This window comes from Myiozetetes cayanensis, unplaced genomic scaffold (genome assembly GCF_022539395.1).
Source record: "Myiozetetes cayanensis isolate MyiCay16 unplaced genomic scaffold, myiCay2020 scf28, whole genome shotgun sequence".
Taxonomy (NCBI): domain Eukaryota; kingdom Metazoa; phylum Chordata; class Aves; order Passeriformes; family Tyrannidae; genus Myiozetetes; species Myiozetetes cayanensis.
This window is the reverse complement of record NW_026087499.1, coordinates 166,140-185,782: the sequence shown is the minus strand read 5'-3', so window position 1 is coordinate 185,782 and position 19,643 is coordinate 166,140. Positions and strand designations below refer to the sequence as shown.

The window sequence follows — 19,643 nt, the reverse complement described above, 5'->3', positions numbered from 1 at the left end:
TTCTGTGTAAGAGGGAACCAGTCAGGGCCCCTGAGGTGACCTGAACCTGTCCCCCCTTATTGTTGCCATTAGACGCCTGCAGCGCAGAAGGAAATTCAAATAGCAGCAGTCAGCATTAATACAGTTTCAAAAATGGAGTTATCTTGACTTGAATTTATATTCCATTTCAGTAATTGGGTTTAAGGAGGGGGTTTATATTTAATCTTGAGAGATCAGTTGTACAAAAGTCTAAATGGGATGATTTTTACATTCCCCAGATGGTTTGTCAGAGCTCCAAAGTGCCCCTCAATAGGGTCAGCTTAGTTCAGCTGACCACATAAAAAGCAGCATGGATTCTTGAAAAGACTTTGGGTTTAGTAATGCTGACATCTGGTTTTACTGCAATAGGTTGAGTTTTTATTAAAAAGAGAACACAATAGTAGGTACTAGATAGGCTCTTACATCCTAGCAGCCACTTGGACTTTGAGTACCTCTGTTCACACTGTCTGCATGCCAGTATGAGCCACCTGCTCATTTAGCCACCTGCTTGGCTTCTCTCATCTTTTCGCCAACCCTTTCATTACTGCATGTGTGTGGCCCTAAACAGGGGTCCCCTGCAAGAATTGCACTTTTCCTCTCCCTCTGAGATCTGCAGTGGCGTTCATGTCCCCAGAGGAAGCTTGTTCCTGTGCTTGTATGGACCACTCTGTAGGAAACATGGTTTCCCTCATGGGCAAGTCTTACCTACTGTAGAAACTACGAAAGAACAAAATTAGGAATCAAAATTCAGCTGGTGCATTTCAGCTGCATTTGGAGACACAACAGTGAAATAATCCCACTGAGTGTTGACAACAGGATGAACCATTAGCAGTAATGGAAACCAACTTGTGGAAACCTAAACCAAATAGTTTCCTGTCCCCCTAAAACTTGGATATTAAACCAGCTGCAGCAATTGCCAAGCCTCTCTGGGAAGGCTACGGGTACCTCAGCCTTTGTTTCCTGTTCTTCTGTGGTATTTTATCTGCCCTCTTAGCACTTGGCTGTAGGGACTGGCAGACTCGGTTCTAGAGCACCGGCTGACGGGGGTCCACACCTTGCTAGCAGTGCCGGTGAGGTGGGCAGCCCCGGGAAGAGCTGAAGGCCCCCTCCGTGCAGGCCATGATTATGAGGAGGTTTTTTCCTCAGAATGGCTCAGCAAAACTTATGCTAAAAAAACAAACAAACAAACAACAAAAACCAAAATAAAAACAAACCAACCAACCAACAAACCTGGAGAAATGAAATGACAAAATTAACCCTGGAGACACGGAGAGGCCTCGCCGGGCCCCGTGAGGGGTCGCGCGGGCCGGGCCCGCCGCCTGTGCCTTATCCGCTGGCGCCACCTGGCGGGCGCCGGGCGCCGCTCCGCTGCCCTCCGCAGCAGCAGCAGGAGGAGCACGGGGACGGTGCCCTTGAGCCGCAGCCGGAGCAGGGCGAGCACCGCGCAGAAGGAACGGCAGAGCTGTGCGCGAGGTGGCTTCGACTCTGCTTCTCCATGGGCGAGCAGCCTTAGACTTCAGGTGTCTGTAAATAGTGGCAGGAGTCCCACTCCAAGTAGCTTCGGAAGAGTCGTGTCCCACTAGTCCCTTCCAAGCGACGTTGGACCAAGTGTATTGTCCCACTCCCTGTGTGCATCCCACTACATCTGAGCAAACCTTCAAGGGGGGGGGGGGAGGGGGAGGCTCGCTTTGGAAGACAGACATCACTTTGAAGAACAGCTGGGTGCAAAGGGCCCGTGTGAGTCCGTGCAAAGGCATTAGCATTCAGGGGGCATCATGAGGAAACGGTGCCATCCCCAGCAGTGAGGCTCAGGAAACCTGTCCTTCACAACCAGTAATAAGTGAAAATGTCAGGCTGGAAAATCAAAGCTGAATGAGTGTGGGCATCTGAATATGAAAGGATAAATCTTACGGAAATCTTCAGCCAAACTGAGAAATCGGAGCAAGGCCTTTATTTCTGACAACACCAACGCAGCAAAAATTGAAGGCTGCCATTTCCCTTTGACCATTGCCATGGAAACACCTCTCAGTGTCAAGACCTGGTGGAGCAGGATGTGAGCAGCAAGTTGGGAATGGGCAGTTGGACAAAGGACCTGCTCAGCCTTCCAGCAGCACTTTGGGGATTTTTAAAGCACTTTTTGTCCATCAGGTGTGGCCAAGGGTAGGGCACTGAAACCTGGGTTTGCAGCGGGCCATCAAGATACATCAAGAGGAGAGGCAAACAGAAACCCGACCTTGATGATTCCAGATATTCCAGCTTTATCAGTCCAACTTACCTGTTCTGTGTGGGAGATCTTGTTGTTACTCAAAAGAAAAAGACCTGTCAAATTGGGGCAGAGAAGCAGCACACAGGGTATAGGAAATAGCTTCCTCATGTAATGTACATGTATATGTATGTGTAAGTTGTGCTGGGGTGGATGGTACGAAAGAGCAAGATCTTTGGAACAGAAATAGGAAGCATAAAATCTTCGAAATGGCAAAGAGAAACATCTAAGAGCATTCAGAAAGGGTGAAATTACCAGATTTAAATGTGAGAGCGTGTTTTAAAGAGAAGTTTTGCTTACGGTGCAGAAACCAAAGAAACAGTTTTTGCTGTCGATGGTGTGGGGTCTAGAGTGAAGGTGAGACAGTGAGATAGGTTTGAGGTGATGGGGAGGAGGAAGATAACTGCAAGACTGGAGGACCGCAGAAGATGGAGGCAGAAATAGCCAGGGGGTTGTAAGAAACCTGGACAATCCTATGTTTCTGTGTGCAAGCTTGCCTTGGCTTCTGAGCTGCCTTTTTGCTGGTAATCCAGATCATTTTTCATCCCTTTGCTCATGATGGTTGAAGTCTTGACAGTACTAACGAACAGGGAGCTGCTGGGCCACTATTTTTGTTGTGTTTTTTGCAAAAGGCAAGAAGAGAAGAATGGTGAGAGCCCATGCTCACAAAAAGAGGCTGGAGGCAGTTCTGCTAAGAGCAGCATTAGCGCGTTTGAGTAGTAGACCTTCCCGCAGCCTCACTTCTCACCTTTGAGCACCCAGTGAAACACCAGTAACTCTTGCTGGCTGCACTGCCTTGTGCTGCAGGCACTGCTGCACAGAGGGTGTGGTGGCAGGAGGCATGCGTTGCTGCTGTAATGCAGCAGCTTTTAGATCCCTCCATGCTATTAGTGAAAAGGAAAGTGTTGAAGCAGTTCACAGCTTTCATTTTAAATTATCAGGAAGTGCAGTAGGGGTCTGAACAGGAATCCAGATTAAAATACTTCCCAGAATTTCTGCTAAGCTTCAATCTTTTTTTTTTCCTTTTATATTCATACATTATGGCTATATTTAGTCAAACATAGTTCTGCAGTGGTTTCGGTTTTTGAATCACTGAAAACCAGGAAGAGTGTGTGTGTGTGCTTTTTATTAACCTTCCTTTCATAATGCACTTTCTTCCCTATAGAAATCTCCTTTCCTGCTGATTCATTATGTGTCAGGAAGCCAAGCGTGACATGTTAAAAGCCATCTTGATAGTGTTTCGTATTCAGTACTAACAATTCACCAGGCACGGGAGTCTTTCTTTAAAAGGGGGAGGAAGAAATCTGCATATTGGATGTGCCAAGATAGTGGATAATTTGCATTGAGCATCCAGACGTTCTTTCTTTGCAATCTGTCACCCTTCACTGCCTTTTTATTTTATAACCTTCATAGTACACAGGGAGCATAAGTACTAAAAAAAAGTGGCACCACGTGGACAGAAGCATGAGCCAGAGTCCTTTAGGATCAGCTGGAGCAAGGCTAGAGAAAGACCTTTCCTCAGCAGCAATTGATCCTTGATGAGACTTTGCTATGCTGAAAATAATAGGCACGGTCCATCCGTTATGTCTTGGCTTCCAGCTCACAGCTTGATTCAGACTTAAGAACCATCATCATGAATACACAAACCACGAGTCATGATTCCCTTCCCGGACTTGTCCCATGATGTGTTGCTCATCCCAGGATTTTGCAGCATTAGGGAGCAAACGCTGCCATACTGCTGTGAAACAGACTTTCTGTATCCAGCAAGGCAGTGCGAGCTCACTTCTTTAGCAAAGCATTTCTGAAGTAACCTCTGAAGAAATGACTTAATGCAAATTTTCTCAGTAATAAATACAGTTCAGTAACTTTATGTCATATAGCCAAAAGTATCCAAAATACCTCACTGTCAATGTATCTTTGGCAAAACTGCTATTTGAACATCACTTACTAGGTATAATATCACAGGTGACAGAATAATGTACCTTAAATAATAAAATGAATGTGAGTTGAGGTGGTGAAGTGGCAAGTGTATATAACTTAAACAGATACAATAGTAGAGATGGAGTGTTAAGAGGAAATTCCAAACTGTGAGTGTACTAGAAAGCAAAATCTGTTGGGTACGATAACAATAAATGTGGTTGTGAAGCAAACATAGAGGGACTCATTACTAAACTATCTGCAGCACTTTAAATAGTGATATGAGGAAGAATACTTGTAAACCTTATTTACAGTATTTCTACAGGTTATCCAGCCTGGCCAGTAGAAATATGAATTCTGTAATATAAAACTAGACCAAGATGAGATGCCATTAGGCAAAGTGATATCAGTGGGTGATGAGGGAATACAGCAATAAGTAACAAAAAAGGCAATAGAACTGCTTCACAGAGCAGATCCAGGAACTCTGTTCCATCAGCAGCGTGTGTGACACACTAAATGAGCAGCATCGAAGAGGAGAACAGGAGATTCACATAATATACTGCCCCTGTGACCATGGTCATTAGCTGTCATAAACATGCTTTCATTTGCTTCTGATCTTCTTGCATGACATGAAGCTGCTTGCAGCTTGTGCCCCAGTCCTGCAGATGCTCCTGGCTGTTTAGGGAGTACCAGCCCAACCTGCTGCTGCTAGCATTTGACCCCCTCACATCAGGGACCTTCACCATTCATGGATCTGTGCATCTACTACAAAGCCTAAGTCTGTGGGACTTTTAACTTTGATTTGGAATATTCTGATCAAGGATTTTAGAACACAACATGCAAGGAATGTACCTTGCTTGACTATGGCAAAGACACTCCTGAAAAGAAGCTGCCAGGCATGAGAACACCTTGGAAATTATGTTACCAGGTGGCACTTTCCAAAATCTGCACATGAGCTCTCATGCACACAAAGGATAAATAAATAATATCCACATATAAATTGCTTAGAGAGACATTAAAGGAGACAGAAGATGCTTTGAGTCAGTTATTATGGATGAAATATTTTATAAGTGCTATTTCCATTGTAAGTCAGGTTGCAAATATCACTGTTATGGCAAATTCTGCATCTAAAAAATTCTGAGAGGGAGCCTTTATTCAAATCATGTATCTGCATGCAGTTAGCATTCTTATTTAAGAGAGTCCCCAAGAAAAAAAACCTTCAGTTTGCAACATGTTCTGCAACATCACCTTCCTGTCCATTTTCCCAAATTACTAAGAGATTGTCCAGATCTGAAGAGGAATTCACACAGTGTTCTCTTAGTCACAAAAAAAATGAGTCAGTCTTCACTGCTGCCAGCCAGATCTGACAATGAAGACCTGGCAGAAGGTTTGCATGTGCTGTTACACTGGTGTATTTTGGCTGCTGATTTTACTATAAAGCTGATTTTGTTTTCATATTAGACAGAAAACGGTTCCAAAATGCTCCTTGGAATTGTTCTGTTTTACTTCAATGCAACCAAGTCTTTTGTTGCTTTTAAGTTTTCAGTGAACATTCCAGGCACTACGGGGACAGTCTTTGCAGGTGCACAGTCCCTGTCTGCAGCAGTCTGAAATAGAGTCAGATACTCTACTGAGGTGTTTTTCTTTGGTATATACCTAATTCAGGAATTGCATTTGGAAGCTTATGGATACCAAGGAGCAGAGAATAGTAAACCAGTAACCATTACTGTTGCCTTTGACAGGTCTCCTTCGGTTCTGGCAAAAAATAGCAGGAATGGGGTTTGATGGTTCTGGCGTGGGTTTGAAGTTTGTGATGGGAAATTTTACTGTTCTCTTTGCAGTTCATGGCATTAAGTGGACTTGCAGCAATGGCAACAGCAGTTCAGGGTTTTCGGTGGAACAGCTCGTGCAGCAGATCCTCGATAGCCACCAGACCAAGCCCCAGCCTCGGACACACAACTGTCTCTGCACTGGTACCTTGGGTGAGTACCTCTGGAGGGCACAGAACATTGCTCAGCTTCATCCAAACTGGCAGGAGGGTTTGTAGTACTGAGGTGCTAGTTCTAATAAATGCCTTCCACATATGACCTGCTCAAAAAGGCATATTCTCTTCTACATGCTCAAATTCTGCTACCAAAGCCTCAAAATCTAGTGTTCTTCCAACTGCACCCTCTGAATCCCTTGCCCTGCAGCCCACTTTGTGGAAGAAGTGCTCAGGTGGTTAATTACAAAGTATCACTGGGCTAAGACAGGTCTTATTTTGATATCATGAAAATACAGATTTCTTTCCTGTTAAAGGAGATTATTTTGTTTTGAATAAGACTACAGCAGCAAGAAACAACATCCCTAGTGTTAGCATTTTATACAGACAGGGGGAAGCTAAGTGATTCACTTTTCCAACTCTTCTGCTTTATAGCTGCCCCTTTCTAGTACTTTGTTCAACTAAAGTATATGACACATTAACTAGTCTTTAGCAAAATTTATAAAGGAAAGCTGTCAGTGCTTCAAAGGATTTTTTTTCTTTTCTTGAGCAGTTGCATTATACAATCAAGACTTTAATAAGAATGATGACCTCTGAAATACCTGAGTGTGGATTAAAATTCACCCCTTAAAGCTCAGCATTTGATCCAGGCTTGCAGATCTGAACATGAATCCTTTTATGCTTCCCTTTGATGTTTTGTCTTGTGCTAGGTCCTCTCAGTGCTTTTTAACATAACAGCATTGCTTTGTTTTGTAACAGCTTGCACACTGACACACACATTCCCAATTCCTTACTGTCATCCACAAATACAGCAGTGTGAAAGCCTTTTCCTTGTTCCTGTTCATGTCTATACCTAGGAGAATAGAGAGATTTAATACTGCATTTAATATCAAAAGCACTGTCTTGAACTACTTTAAGTGACCGCATTCAAATCTTGAGCACATAATAGAGAAGTTCCCCTTCAAGGACAAGGAACAAAATATTTAGCAGATTGCAGTGGCTACATGGATGCCTTATTTTGTCCAGGCATTTATAACTGTAGCCATTAGCTATAGGAAGGAAGTTTCTTCCCCACCAGAATTAATGTTCGTACATCATTCTAGGGAAAATTAATCAATTAAGGAAAGAAACATCAAAAATTAATGGGCTGCTCTTCTTTAAACAGCAAAACAGTCCCCACACCAGAGTTTCTGGCTAAGGTGCCTTTGCAGAGAGAATTGTTTACTTCATCATGCCTGATTTCCAAGCTCCCAGGAATACAGGTGATGTTACCTTCTGTCAGGCCACTAAAGGTGCTGGCTGGCTTAGTTTGTGGAGGACTGTCTTCTGGTGACCCTTGCTTGAGTATTCTTCAGCAGCGCCAATGCTGACCATGTGCTCTGCGTGCACCTCCCAGAGTACAAAATGTCTATCTGTCAGCACAGAAATGGCTGAGAGCCAGAGAAACACATCACCATCCTTATGGGAAGGTAGGAATGCTTTGTATGGCTAATGTGCTATTTCTTTAATAATTTGATTGGCAACTGTAATAGACACAATGATGACAGGAAGGTGAGAGCTAATTCTAAGTGGCAGGCTGATGCCAGGGACAGGAGTATGATATGGTGTCTGTCACCTCCAGGTTACCCAGTCAGCATCCACCCCACAGGAGCAGTTGTCAAACCTCCCAGTATCAGCCAGCATGAAGAGCTGAGCATCTGTGTCATGAGGGGGTGAGGTCTTGTCTGTGGGGCAGATGGAACAGGGCCCTGTGTCACAGCTGGCAGCAGCAGCAGCCCTTGCTCTGCAGACTTTGCACTGAGATTGGGCACATCTAAATAACTCTGCAATTTGTCACAGATGCCAATTCCTCTCCTCCTAACATGTCTGATCAGGGCAGGGAGGAAGGCAGCAGGTGCTACATGGGGCGAGGGTAAGGGTGCACACGTGCCTGTTGTAAGATTGCTGTTGTTGCATGCAGTGCATTGGACAGGACCTGTACATCTGGCACTGGTGAGAAATTTATTTTATTTCCAAAGTCACTTTTACTGTCTCGTACCTGTGCTCACTCTGTCTCTCACACACAGGTGTAAGTATAGCTCTCCCTTGCTACAACATGAGATACACAACTAGCATTGTCTTAATTTTGTATTTACTGAATGGCAAATGTTTTTTGTTTTTTGCACAGGGGCAGGAAGCAGTGTGCATCACAAGTGTAACAGTGCCAAACACCGCATCATATCACCAAAGGTTGAACCAAGGACAGGTGGGTACAGCGCTCATTCAGAGGTACAAAATAATGATGTCTCTGAAGGCAAGAACGAGCACAGTCACGGCAAGGCCTCCAGTCGAGAGAAGAGGAACGGCAAAGTGGCGAAACCAGTGTTGCTCCATCAAAACAGCACCGAGGTTTCTTCCACCAACCAGGTGGAGGTCCCTGACACGACCCAGAACTCTCCCGTGTCCATCAGCAGTGGGTTAAACAGTGACCCAGATATGGCAGATAGCCCAGCTGTCACTGGTGTGTCCAGCATGGCTGTAGCATCAGTTATGGGAAGCTTGTCACAAAGTGCCACCGTATTTATGTCAGAAGTCACCAGTGAAGCTGTGTACACCATGTCACCCACCTCTGGCCCAAATCAACACCTTCTGTCCTCAGATGCAGCTGCACAAGGACTGGTACTTGCTGTGAGTTCAGATGGACACAAATTTGCTTTTCCAACCGGCAGTTCAGAGAGCTTGTCAATGCTACCCAGCACTGTCTCTGAGGAACTTGTGCTCTCCACAACTTTAGAAGGAAATAGAAAAATTCCAGAAACCACCATGAATTTTGACCCAGACTGTTTTCTTAATAATCCCAAGCAAGGGCAGACTTATGGTGGAGGTGGTATGAAAAGTGACAGCATCAATACCAACATAAGGCAGTCACCCACAACAGAACGTAGTTTCAACTTCAATACAACCCTCACAAAAGAAATTAAAACTGAGGACACATCTTTTGAACAACAGATGTCCAAAGAAGCATTTTCCTCCACTTCTGCATCGAACACTCTCACTCTCAGTACTGGTTCAGGTTTGCTTCCATCTGGAGGAGGTCTGAGCCCAAGTACCACCCTGGAGCAGATGGACTTCAGTGCCATTGACTCCAAACAGGACTATTCTTCCAGCTTCAATCAGACCGTCCAGAGCCCTCATGTTCATCAGACCCCTTCCCCCAGCTTCTTTCTGCAGGATGCCAGCAAACCTCTTCCCCTTGAGCAAAACACTCACAACAATTTGAATGACACAAGTAGCTCGTTTGTGAACACGTTAGGAATCCCCAGTGTGAAAACAGAGTCCTCATCCCAAACCACTTCCAACTGTAATGGCACGGTGGAAACCAGAATAGAGTCCACCTCTTCTCTCCAGCTCATGCAGTTCCAAGCAAACTTCCAGGCTATGACTGCAGAAGCTGAAGTTCCCATGGAGACCTCCCAGCAGGCAGAAGGAAATGAAAATCTACTTAAATCAGGGGATCTTCAAGCCTGCAACACAGAACACTACTTGCAGCCTGAGTCCAACGGGGGTATCAGGAATGGGAACAATCTCCCTATTCTCCAAGGAAACATGGTACAAGGACTCTATCCCGTGGCCCATCCCAGCTTAAATAACTCCTCCAACATGGAGCTTAACTTGGACCACTTTGACATTTCCTTCAGCAACCAGTTTTCTGATCTAATTAATGACTTCATATCAGTAGAAGGTGGGAGCAATGCTCTCTATGGACACCAGCTGGTGTCAGGTGACAGTGCCGGACTGTCTCAGCCTGAAGACAGTAACAGAGCGACATACAACCAGGCTGAAATGTGCATTCCTTGCTGCAGTCCTCAGCAGGCCAACATGCAGCTCAGCAGCACGGAGAACGGAGCCAGCACCATGGCATACATGCACGTGGCTGAGGTGGTCTCAGCAGCTGCGGCACAAGGCACTTTGGGGTTGCTGCAGCAGAGTGGGCGCTTGTTCATGGTGACAGATTATTCACCAGAATGGTCTTACCCTGAGGTAAGTCCAGGGCTTTCACTTGGTAATGTTTACTGCTTTATCTTTCTTCACTTGGTTAATAAGGGCTCACAAGAACTGTTTTGTTAAAAGCTTTAACAAGGCTTTTAAAATATTTCTCTTCGAAGTTGGAGCATCCAAGGCCTTTTGCTTGTCTGAGTTAATTAATTAAACCCTTCATTACCCTGACAGCAGGGCCGTTTCTTCACTTAGGAAGCGTCTGAACAGAAATGTAATGTTTCATTGAAAGCAAAGTCTTTACCATGCAGTGTCTTCATGGTGCTATGTAGCCATGTTAGAGCAATGTTGTTGTCTGATGTTCTTAGTAGAAGAATTCCTGACCTGCACTGCCTTAATGAGTTCAGCATTTCCCTCCATCTCACTTACTTTTCCAAAATCAGTTGCATGTCCTGCAAGTTGAAAATGGCAGCAGCACAGGCTTTGCTGACGTGAAGGAATGCCGGAGGAAAGAGGCTGTTTGAGCCACTAATGGGAGAGGAAGGTTGTTTCGAATAAAAAAAAAAATAGTTTGTGTTTTTATGAGCCCGGGCTTGGAGCAGTGTTGTGTCTGTGTCCTAACCGAGGTGTGTAATCCCTGTTCCCGCTGAGCAGCGCTATCCGGTTGCCAGTGGGATGCGGCCCCGTGAGGCTGCTGGGTCTGCGCCCGGACATTCCCGGCCTTTGCCGCGCGGCGTTCGCTGCGGGCGAGGCGAGCTCGGCAGGCCCGGGCCGGTACCGGGAGGAGCCGCAGCGGGCGGGGACCGGCACCGGGCGGGGACCGGCACCGGGCGGGGACCGGCACCGGGCGGGGACCGGCACCGGGCGGGGACCGGCACCGGGCGGCCTCGGGCTCTCTCGGCTGTGGCGCTGCCGGCGGCGGCCGCCCGAGGGCAGCACGGCCGCCGGGAAGGGGCGCCGGGGCCGCGGGCCCAGCTCGGCTCCGTGAGCCCTCGGGGGCTGAGCGGCATCCAGCCGTGCTCCGCTCTGTGATGGCCTCTGCCGTCATGCCTGGGTTTCTCCCTTTTTTTCCTCACAGGGAGGAGTAAAAGTCCTGATTACCGGCCCGTGGCAGGAAGCCAGCAATAATTACAGCTGTCTGTTCGATCAGATCTCAGTGCCTGCATCTTTAATTCAGCCAGGGGTACTGCGCTGCTACTGCCCAGGTAAGGAGCACCGCTCTCTTACAGCCGGTGTTTTCAGAGCCTGATCATGCCATGTACATGTCCTGACCCATTGTGAAAGGCAGCGCATAGGCATCAAGAAGCTTTTCCTTTTTCTTTGACCTAGATAGTGTGAGAAGAGCAATTTGACATCTTGATACAGCACAACAGATCACCACAAGTACTATTTAGAATCTCTGAATTAACTTTAAAATAATTATTTGAGGTAATTTAAACTAAGGCTAAGCATTCCTTTAGTTTTGAAATAGCAGATTAAAGACTATTATTTAGGGGTGCACTCACTGCTCTGCTGACTGAGTTTGCCTACATTTTGCCCTTTGTCCTTGCTACTTACAGGATGAGAATATCTTCAGCCTCCCTACAGAGATTTGCAGTAGTGCTGGCCCTCAGTATGTGACTTTTAAGTGGATGCAGAATAACTTGGCTTCATTGCTAGGCCTCGGCTTCCCACTGGAAATGCAGTGAGGCTGGTTAATCTTCGGAAACAAACATGATTCTGCCTTCTGCCGAAACAACCCATTAGGTGACTCATAAGCTTAAAACCCCCATGTTTGGAAATACAGATTGGATTTTGGACTCTTCAGTTACCTAGTCCCAAGTACATTGTCAAATGCTCCCTTTCTTCACTTGCTTCTCAGCCAAGTGAGCACATGGGGACATCCACAGGATAAACCCTAGCCTTGGGTTTCTGCGTGGAGTCCTCTGTCTTAACCACATGCACTTTCCTTTTAGCTCATGACACTGGGCTCGTGACTTTGCAAGTTGCCTTCAACAATCAGATCATCTCCAATTCTGTGGTGTTTGAATACAAAGCCAGAGCTCTGCCAACCCTGCCTTCCTCCCAGCATGACTGGCTGTCCTTGGACGGTAAGAAGAGTGTGATATTCTTTAAGAAAGCTTATCAAATATAGGACTGTGAGCAGCTCTTGGAGGAGGGGGGAATATATAGAGGTGCAAGTTTGTGCTGAGGGAAAGGGCTGTGGCAATATTAATTAAAGTCCTCTCACTGGAATCTCTTACTAGTTCTTTCCATGGGAACAAAATGTTGCTGTCTTTGATGACAAAGGGGTGTTTTCTTTGTCTGAATGGAAAGCTGATAATATCCCTGAAATGGGGACTACCCAGTCCCTAGCATGACAGAACCATTTCCCCTGGATTTGTCTTTCCTGAGAACTCTAAAACTTGAGCTTGTCTAGAAAACTGTGTATTTGTTAAGCAGAAAGTGGGGAGATACTAACAAGAGGGGCATTCTAAGGAAGCCGAGGTAGTCCCGCCTCTAAAGATTTGCGTGGAGACAGAGCACCATGGTATTGCAGAGTAAAGAGAGGTTTGTGATGTGACCGTAGAGGAACACTTGCGAACAGAAATGGAAATGGCTCTTAATGAGCAAGTACACATAGTCTTATGTTCAGCATCAAAATCGAGTTTGCTTGACTTCAGAGTCTTGTAAGAGTCTGCAGGTGCTTTTAATCTGCCACCGAGGCCTCTGCTGCCTGTGTAGTACAGCCAACACTGTGTGCTGGTGATTGATACTCAACTGTTAGCAATCTCTCCAGTGTAGCATGCTACATGGATAGGTTTTAAACCCCTTGTTTGACAGTTCTCTCAGTGCTGATGAATTCAGAGGAGCTGAGAGGTGGCTGTGAGTGCTGTCTCTGGTGTCCCTGCAGTTTGTCTGGGAGCTCTTGGTTAGCAGGCCAGCTCCCAATTAGACGTTGTTATGCTATGGTGATGGTGAAAGGGAGGGGGACTGCAGCAGTGAACAAACTAGGGCATTGCTAACAGGGAGGGGGAAAAAAAAAGTAAGAGGACCGCTGCATTGCAGAGGCCCTTCAGGGAATAAGACTGAATAATTATACTAACCATGACTTATTGAAGCCTCTGCCTTGATGCACAGTGCTCCAAAGGGAGCAAATTACACTCTTATTTAAAGGACCAGCAACATCTACCCATTTATTGTTCAAGAACAAATGTTAGCTTAGCTAGCTAAGGTATAAGCTAATGTGAGTTGATTCTGTTAATTGAATAAATACACAAATCCCTGTCTTCTCTGTTTGCTTTAATTTCCCTGCTTAAAATCCTTGTCCTACTGCCTGTTATGTAAGCTTGAGGGAAAATTTTCAAGGAATATTTGTAGTCACAAACTATTGTCAGGAATTTTAAAATTCTTTTTAATTAACTCTGTGAAACACTTTGAGTTCCTTTGCAGTGCAGTGTTAAAATACAGTTCATGATTCTAGCTGGAATGACCACTACCAGAAAGGCAATGTTAACAGTCATACCCCAGGAATAGCATAGGAAAAAAATAGCAATTTCCATCTCACCTAAGTTTAAATAATTCTCTTCCACAAATCTCTTTATTTTAACGTCAGAGACGTTCTGTATATGGACTCTATGTTTTCAGTTACATTAAGACAAAAATCGCATTTTTTTGAGCACAAGTACTGGCCCTTGATATCAGGGAGCAGTCCTACAAATGACTGGGAAATGTTGTGAGACCATCTTCCTCCATGTTGGTGCTTCTAGGACTGTACTGAGCCAAGTACAGGAATTCACAGAGAAGGATTTTGAAGGTGGCAGCGTGTCTGGTGTCATCCTCTAAAGGGCTCCTTCCTTTGTCCGTGTTTGCTGCGCCATGAAGGACAGTGCACCCTGTTCTGGCCTATACACAGAAATGCTTGTTTTATTCTGAGTTTTCCTTATTTTACTCCATGGATGGGGTACAAATGGGCACTTGACACCAGGTGCTGATGTTCTTGCATTTTTTTTCTAGTTAATTAGAATAGTGGTGTTCTTTCTTTTTAAAGCAAGCCTGCCTTCTCATAAAGGAAGCAATCCCATGTGATCCTGTTCTCTGCTCATAAACTAGGCAGCCTTTTCTTTTTTTTGTGTAGAACTGTCAGTTTTCTGAAGTCATCCTGTCCTTGTATAGCCATTTGACCTCACTTTTCATTCACTGTCTGTAGAGAGGTTCTCATAAGAAAGAAGAACAGAAAAGCAAATGAGGCCCCTTCTGAACTGAAGGGCAGAGATCTTATGGCAGATGCATAATAAATTATAAAGGCATTTCAGTGCAGATTCCCTATGGAAAGCACGTATGTTTGCTCTCTGCTGAAGTCTTTGCTGCTTTCATAACATGTCTGAAGAGGTGGTGTTTCCCTGCTGTGGGATGTGATCAGAAATTCTAGGGAAACGGGTATGGGTGCTCTTGACATTACACTTATGCATCTGCAGGAAAGAGGACAGAACTTAAAAATAGGGCAGGCCATGTGTGTATTGATGAGTCAAGCGTGTATGGCATGGACAAAGGTGTGACCGTTACCGAATGTAAATGGCACTGGTGCAGGAGCACGTGACAGGCAGCCTTTCAGCTACTGCTGGGTTCTCAATTTATGATCTGGCTGACTTTCCTAGCTGGAAAACATAAAAAAGACCAAGGGGAGTTGGTGGCTTGCTCGTGTTAGCATGACACGGCAGTACCTGTGGTATCCAAACTCTTATTTCTGCATGCCAGAGGTGGATGGAATCACATGCACTCACATTATCTGAGACCATATAGTGTGCATTTGGTACCTGTGGCATTCCACAGTTTGACAGGTACATGATTTCTGTAAGGTGGTGGTAAGCATGCAAGGTGGTAGATATTCATCACCAAAAACCATGGCACATGTCTATTTAGCAGGACCAGGTGCCTTTCATAGCATGCAGGTGTGATGAGATGCAAGACAACAGTCACTTAGGAGAGATGTGTTCAGTATCACTGAGGTCCTTAGGAACATTGTTTTGCAGCTGTAAGAGACTTTTGGTAGGAAAAAAGTCCATGTTCATAAACAGTATCACTGTTTTTCACTCATCTTTCCATCTGGGTAGAGGTGACTGGATGTTTACCTTTACATCTTGGATTCTACCATAAAAGATTATCTGTTTGGGTTCTCTTTGGGAAGAGGAATAAATGTTTTTTACCATGTTCCAGGGCTGCCCTGCAGCTCACTGGGATGTGTGAGCATTGATAAGAGGAAGAGGACTAAGATACCTTGCTCCTTCCTAGGAACTACACAGTACACTTAAGTTTCTATTCATCCTCCTCTCTGTTGACTCCTCTGCACTATGGAGGCTTTGTCTGTTCTGTATATATTCCTACTGAGATTTCTTGAGTGTTTTTTTTCCTTTCACACACCATTGTCAAGGACAGTTTCAGGAAGCCAGTCTCCTAGTGCTCTAACTGCATTTCCCAGACTGCCCTTTTCCATTTGGCCATAGTGGGAGTGAATTGATGCGAGAAGCATTTAATTTTCTGTGCGGAGTGTTGTCTTCTAAGGCAGCCTGATTTCATGGTCAGACATCGGATTCCTCGGGGATGTCCGTGTTTGTTCTCGGGCCGATGGCTGAACATGCCCTGCTGCCCCGGGGAGTCTGCCGTGGGGCCCGCGGCTCCTCTGTGGATCGTGGGACTGCACATTCTCCGGAATTCCTTGTCAGGTTTTAACGCTCTGCGAATTTGCCTTATTAGAGCAGTTAGTAAAAATACAAATACTGCGTGTGTAGCGAGGTGAAGAGAACTGTGCGTACGAGCCTGGCTGCGGAAAGGTGACCGCAGATATGTCGCGCCCCGGGCCCACCTCGCTGCCGCTGGCCATGTTACCGCTGACCGTGTTACCGCACGCCAGGGGCGGCGGCAGGGGCGGCGGCAGGGGCGGCGGCAGGGGCGGCGGCAGGGGCGGCGGCAGAGGCGGCGGCAGGGGTGGCGGCAGGGGCGGCGGGCGCAGCGGCAGAGGTGGCGGCAGGGGCGGCGGCAGGGGCGGCGGCAGGGGCGGCGGCAGAGGCGGCGGCAGAGGCGGCGGCAGGGGCGGCGGCAGAGGCGGCGGCAGGGGCGGCGGCAGAGGCGGCGGCAGGGGCGGCGGGCGCAGCGGGCGGGCGCTCCCGCTCCCGGGCCGCGCTGTAAACACGTCCTTGGCCGCCAGTGGGGGCCGGTGACGTCAGGGCGGGGCGGGCCCGGCGGCGGGCGCGGAGCGGAGCGGAGAGGGGCAGGGCCCTGCCGGCCGTGCCGCGCAGACAATGGGAGGTGGCGGCAGCCGCCGCCCGCCCGCAGCTGCTGCGGGCCGCCGCTGAGCGCGGGGCGGGAAGCCCATCGGACGGGGCTGGCATCCCGCTATGAGGGGAGCGGGGGGCCCCGGCGTGGGCTGAGGGTGGCGGTGGGACTCCGCGCTCCAGCTCCCCGCCCGGGCAGCCCGAGCAGGAGCGCTCCGCGGCGCAGTCTCGGGGCTCCGCCGCCCCCGCAAAGTGCCCGGGCGCCCCGGGGCGAGTACCGGCTCTCGGGGACTTGCGGGTGCGAGGGGGTGTCTGGCGCGGCGATGGGCCCGTCGGCGCGCCCGGGGTGACCGGCCTCCGACTCCCAGTCCCTTGCCTGACCCGCTGCCCGGGGCGCCGCTGCCTTCTGGCCGCCGTCCCCGCGGTTCTTGTCGCGGGCTCCGGCGCACGGCGGGGCGGGCGGCAGCCGTGGACCGGCAGCGAGCCGCCCGAGGCTCTGAGGCGGCACTGGCCCCGGGGCGGGCGCGGGGCGGCGGGCGCGGGGCGAGGAGTGGCCCTGTCCCCGCATGCCGGCCCGTGCCCCCCGGAGTCGGCTGCCGACCCCGGCCCCGCGGCTCCAGCTCTCGGGCGGCCGTGCTCGCCGCCATGTCCCCGGCCGCTGAACGGCACCCGGCATCGTCCTCCGGCGGGGCCTCCCCGAGCCCCAGCCTGAGCCATGCCGGCCAGCGCTAGCCCGTCCGCTGCGGCCGCCGGGGCGCGGGGGGGCCACCGCTGAGACCCGCCGGCGCTGCGGCAGCACGGCGGAGCTCCAGCTGCCTGCGAGGATGCGAAAGACGACAACCAGGTCTGGGGGGAGCCTGCTCTGCCCGCCCCTGCTGAGAGGGCTGCGCCAGATGCTGGCTGGAGCCTCCGCTGATGCCTTGTAGACTCTCAGGTCAGTCCTCTGGTGCCAAGTGTTGTCACATTATTTACCTGGAAGCAGGTAGAGGGACTACAGAGGGGTTCGGGACCCCCAGCCTTTTGCAGGTGGATGTGCAGATGTGACAAGGTACTGCTTCCAGTAAGTATTACAGGATAATGTGTCATGCAGTGCTTGTTTGGGTTTAAATCTGCATGCTTCTGTGTTGTCCCTCACTCTGCTGCACTTCCAGCGTAACTGCACGCCTTGCTGCTCGCTGTTCCCCCCTTTCCTGTGCCCCCAACTGTGGGACATGGTTGTGTTTCATTCTACTCGCCCTCTTTCGTTGGCCCCCAGCCCCTCCTGAGTGATGTTTCGATGCAGACTGAGAGTTGTGACAGCACTTTAATTGTAGCATCACGTGTGCAGTAGGACAGAGTACATCTGAGTGCCTCCAGCTCACAGCCCTGCGTTCTGGGCAGCTGGTTCAGCAGAGGAGGAGATTGGTAGCCCAAACCTTGGGGATCTTAGGCATGCTGGAAGCACCCACCTACTCTACACCACATTATTGCAAAACTTGTTTTGCAGCGCGCTTCATCAGAAAGTGGGACTGGGAATGGGACTTCAAGAGACCCTGTAGGTTACTTGCAGTTTAGGTGTGGTAAACGTTGCTGATGTCAGACTTTCTGAAAGCTTCAAGTGAAGGAGATCTCGGTTTCTTTTGCTCACCTGTTCCAGTGACTCTTGAGGTTGTAGTTTTAACGAGAGGAAACTTGAGTCTGAATTGTTACTATACACGTACATACATACCATACACAGTACTGTAAGCACAGATAGTGCATAACGTGGCATGAGGTGTTTTTTTCCTGTTTATAGGTCCTTTAGCATGTAGCCCTTAGAGGAAGGGAATCTCCAGGAGCTTTGGGTAGTAGCTGTGTGCAGGTGAGCAGCAGCACAGCATGTCCTCCTAGGCTGTTGCACTTTGCATACATCCAAAAGCACATCTTGCACATCTTTCATGTTGGCACCCATGGGAAAGCCAATTTCTGACCGAAGATGCAGAGGCTGACCTTAGGTAGCCAACGTTTTACACAAGTTACAAAATAGTAGATGCAATGATGTCTTTAGCAGTGTGCCCTACCTCTAAAATACAGAAGTCCACATGGCATGTCTAAAGTCTTCCTTTGTTTGCTGAAGTAGCTGTTCCTGGATAACGTAATTAATCTCTCGCCTTCTCTAAGACCTGAGCTGTCTGAAAATAGGGCAGCAAGTGCTTTATTGAAGAAGTCAGCCTGAACCACCCTTCTTCTCTTCTCTACTAATGACATGATAAAGAAAAGTAGAAAAGTGCCCTATTCTGAGAGAGCACTGAGGCTGCTGGGGATGATAGAGAGGAACAGAGTAGTCCCAGATGGCATGAGAGTAATAGCTGAAGTCCTACAGCATTGGAAGAACTTTGGAAAAAGAGTTGCCAGTAAGAAATCATGCCTTGCTTGGTGGAATAATGGCTTAAAATCACTGACAATGCCTGTATGTGCAGGATGGTATGACTTCATTATTCCTGCCCATGCCCAGTAGTGTTCATTTCTTGTGTGAAAACACGGACTTTCTTCAGCTGCTGCTTCAGGCTCAGAGTGTACGCACAGTGCTTTCCTCATCTTATGCCTTGGTAGTTGTGGCATTTCTTGCTAATCAAAGGACCTGGAAGTGACCTCCCTCATTAGCATAGATACACATTTGTCCTAGAATACGAAGTAAAAATTTGAAGTGCTTTCATTTGCTGGTGGAGATCATGACCTGGAACAACTTGCTGCTGAAGAGAGATTCTCGTGACGTGCATTGAGGATGTTATGGCAGTTTAATTTCAGAAATAGGTGTTCCTGCAACACTGACATCTCAGAAATCAGTACTAAGCTAGATCAAATTGATACTGCAACATGGAAGGTGTTCAGGGTTTGTACTGTATAGAAAAATTTAGCAAGATATTATAGACCAGTGACAGATGATTTGGAAAACAGGAACAGAGCAGTGGCACTCTGAGTGATGTGTCCTTACACTGCTTCCAACCCCACCCACAGCTTGCTCGGGATGAGAGAATATGGAGAGTCTTGCTTGCTCTGCAAAACGGAAAAATGTCTTTGTGCTGCGTGTTTTTTTTTTACAATGCTCAACTGTCACACTTGTTCAGTTCAGACTGTGTGGGCTCATGCAGGGAATGATTTAACACAAACAGTGCTGGTAAAGAAACAGCACATGCTGAAAAGCCAGAGCCTTCAGCGTGGCTTCTCCTTGCTAGAGTATTTAAGCACAATGCTTGGAACACATGCAGATCTCGCACAC

General features: G+C 47.9%; 1 protein-coding gene across 11 annotated transcripts in view; it reads left to right on the top strand.

The window, feature by feature from the left end:
- CAMTA1 (calmodulin binding transcription activator 1) overlaps positions 1-19,643 on the top strand; it is a 225,458-nt gene that overhangs the window by 174,282 nt on the left and 31,533 nt on the right. For 8 of the 11 annotated variants that reach the window (XM_050322445.1, XM_050322444.1, XM_050322442.1 and 5 more), the window contains 4 exons: positions 6,040-6,180; positions 8,347-10,199; positions 11,233-11,359; positions 12,110-12,244. In XM_050322445.1, coding sequence (XP_050178402.1) covers positions 6,040-6,180; positions 8,347-10,199; positions 11,233-11,359; positions 12,110-12,244 — 2,256 coding nt within the window. Of the gene's footprint in view, positions 1-6,039; positions 6,181-8,346; positions 10,200-11,232; positions 11,360-12,109; positions 12,245-16,526; positions 17,466-19,643 lie in introns of those variants that run through there. The other 3 variants (XM_050322451.1, XM_050322448.1, XM_050322450.1) reach the window with 3 other exon arrangements.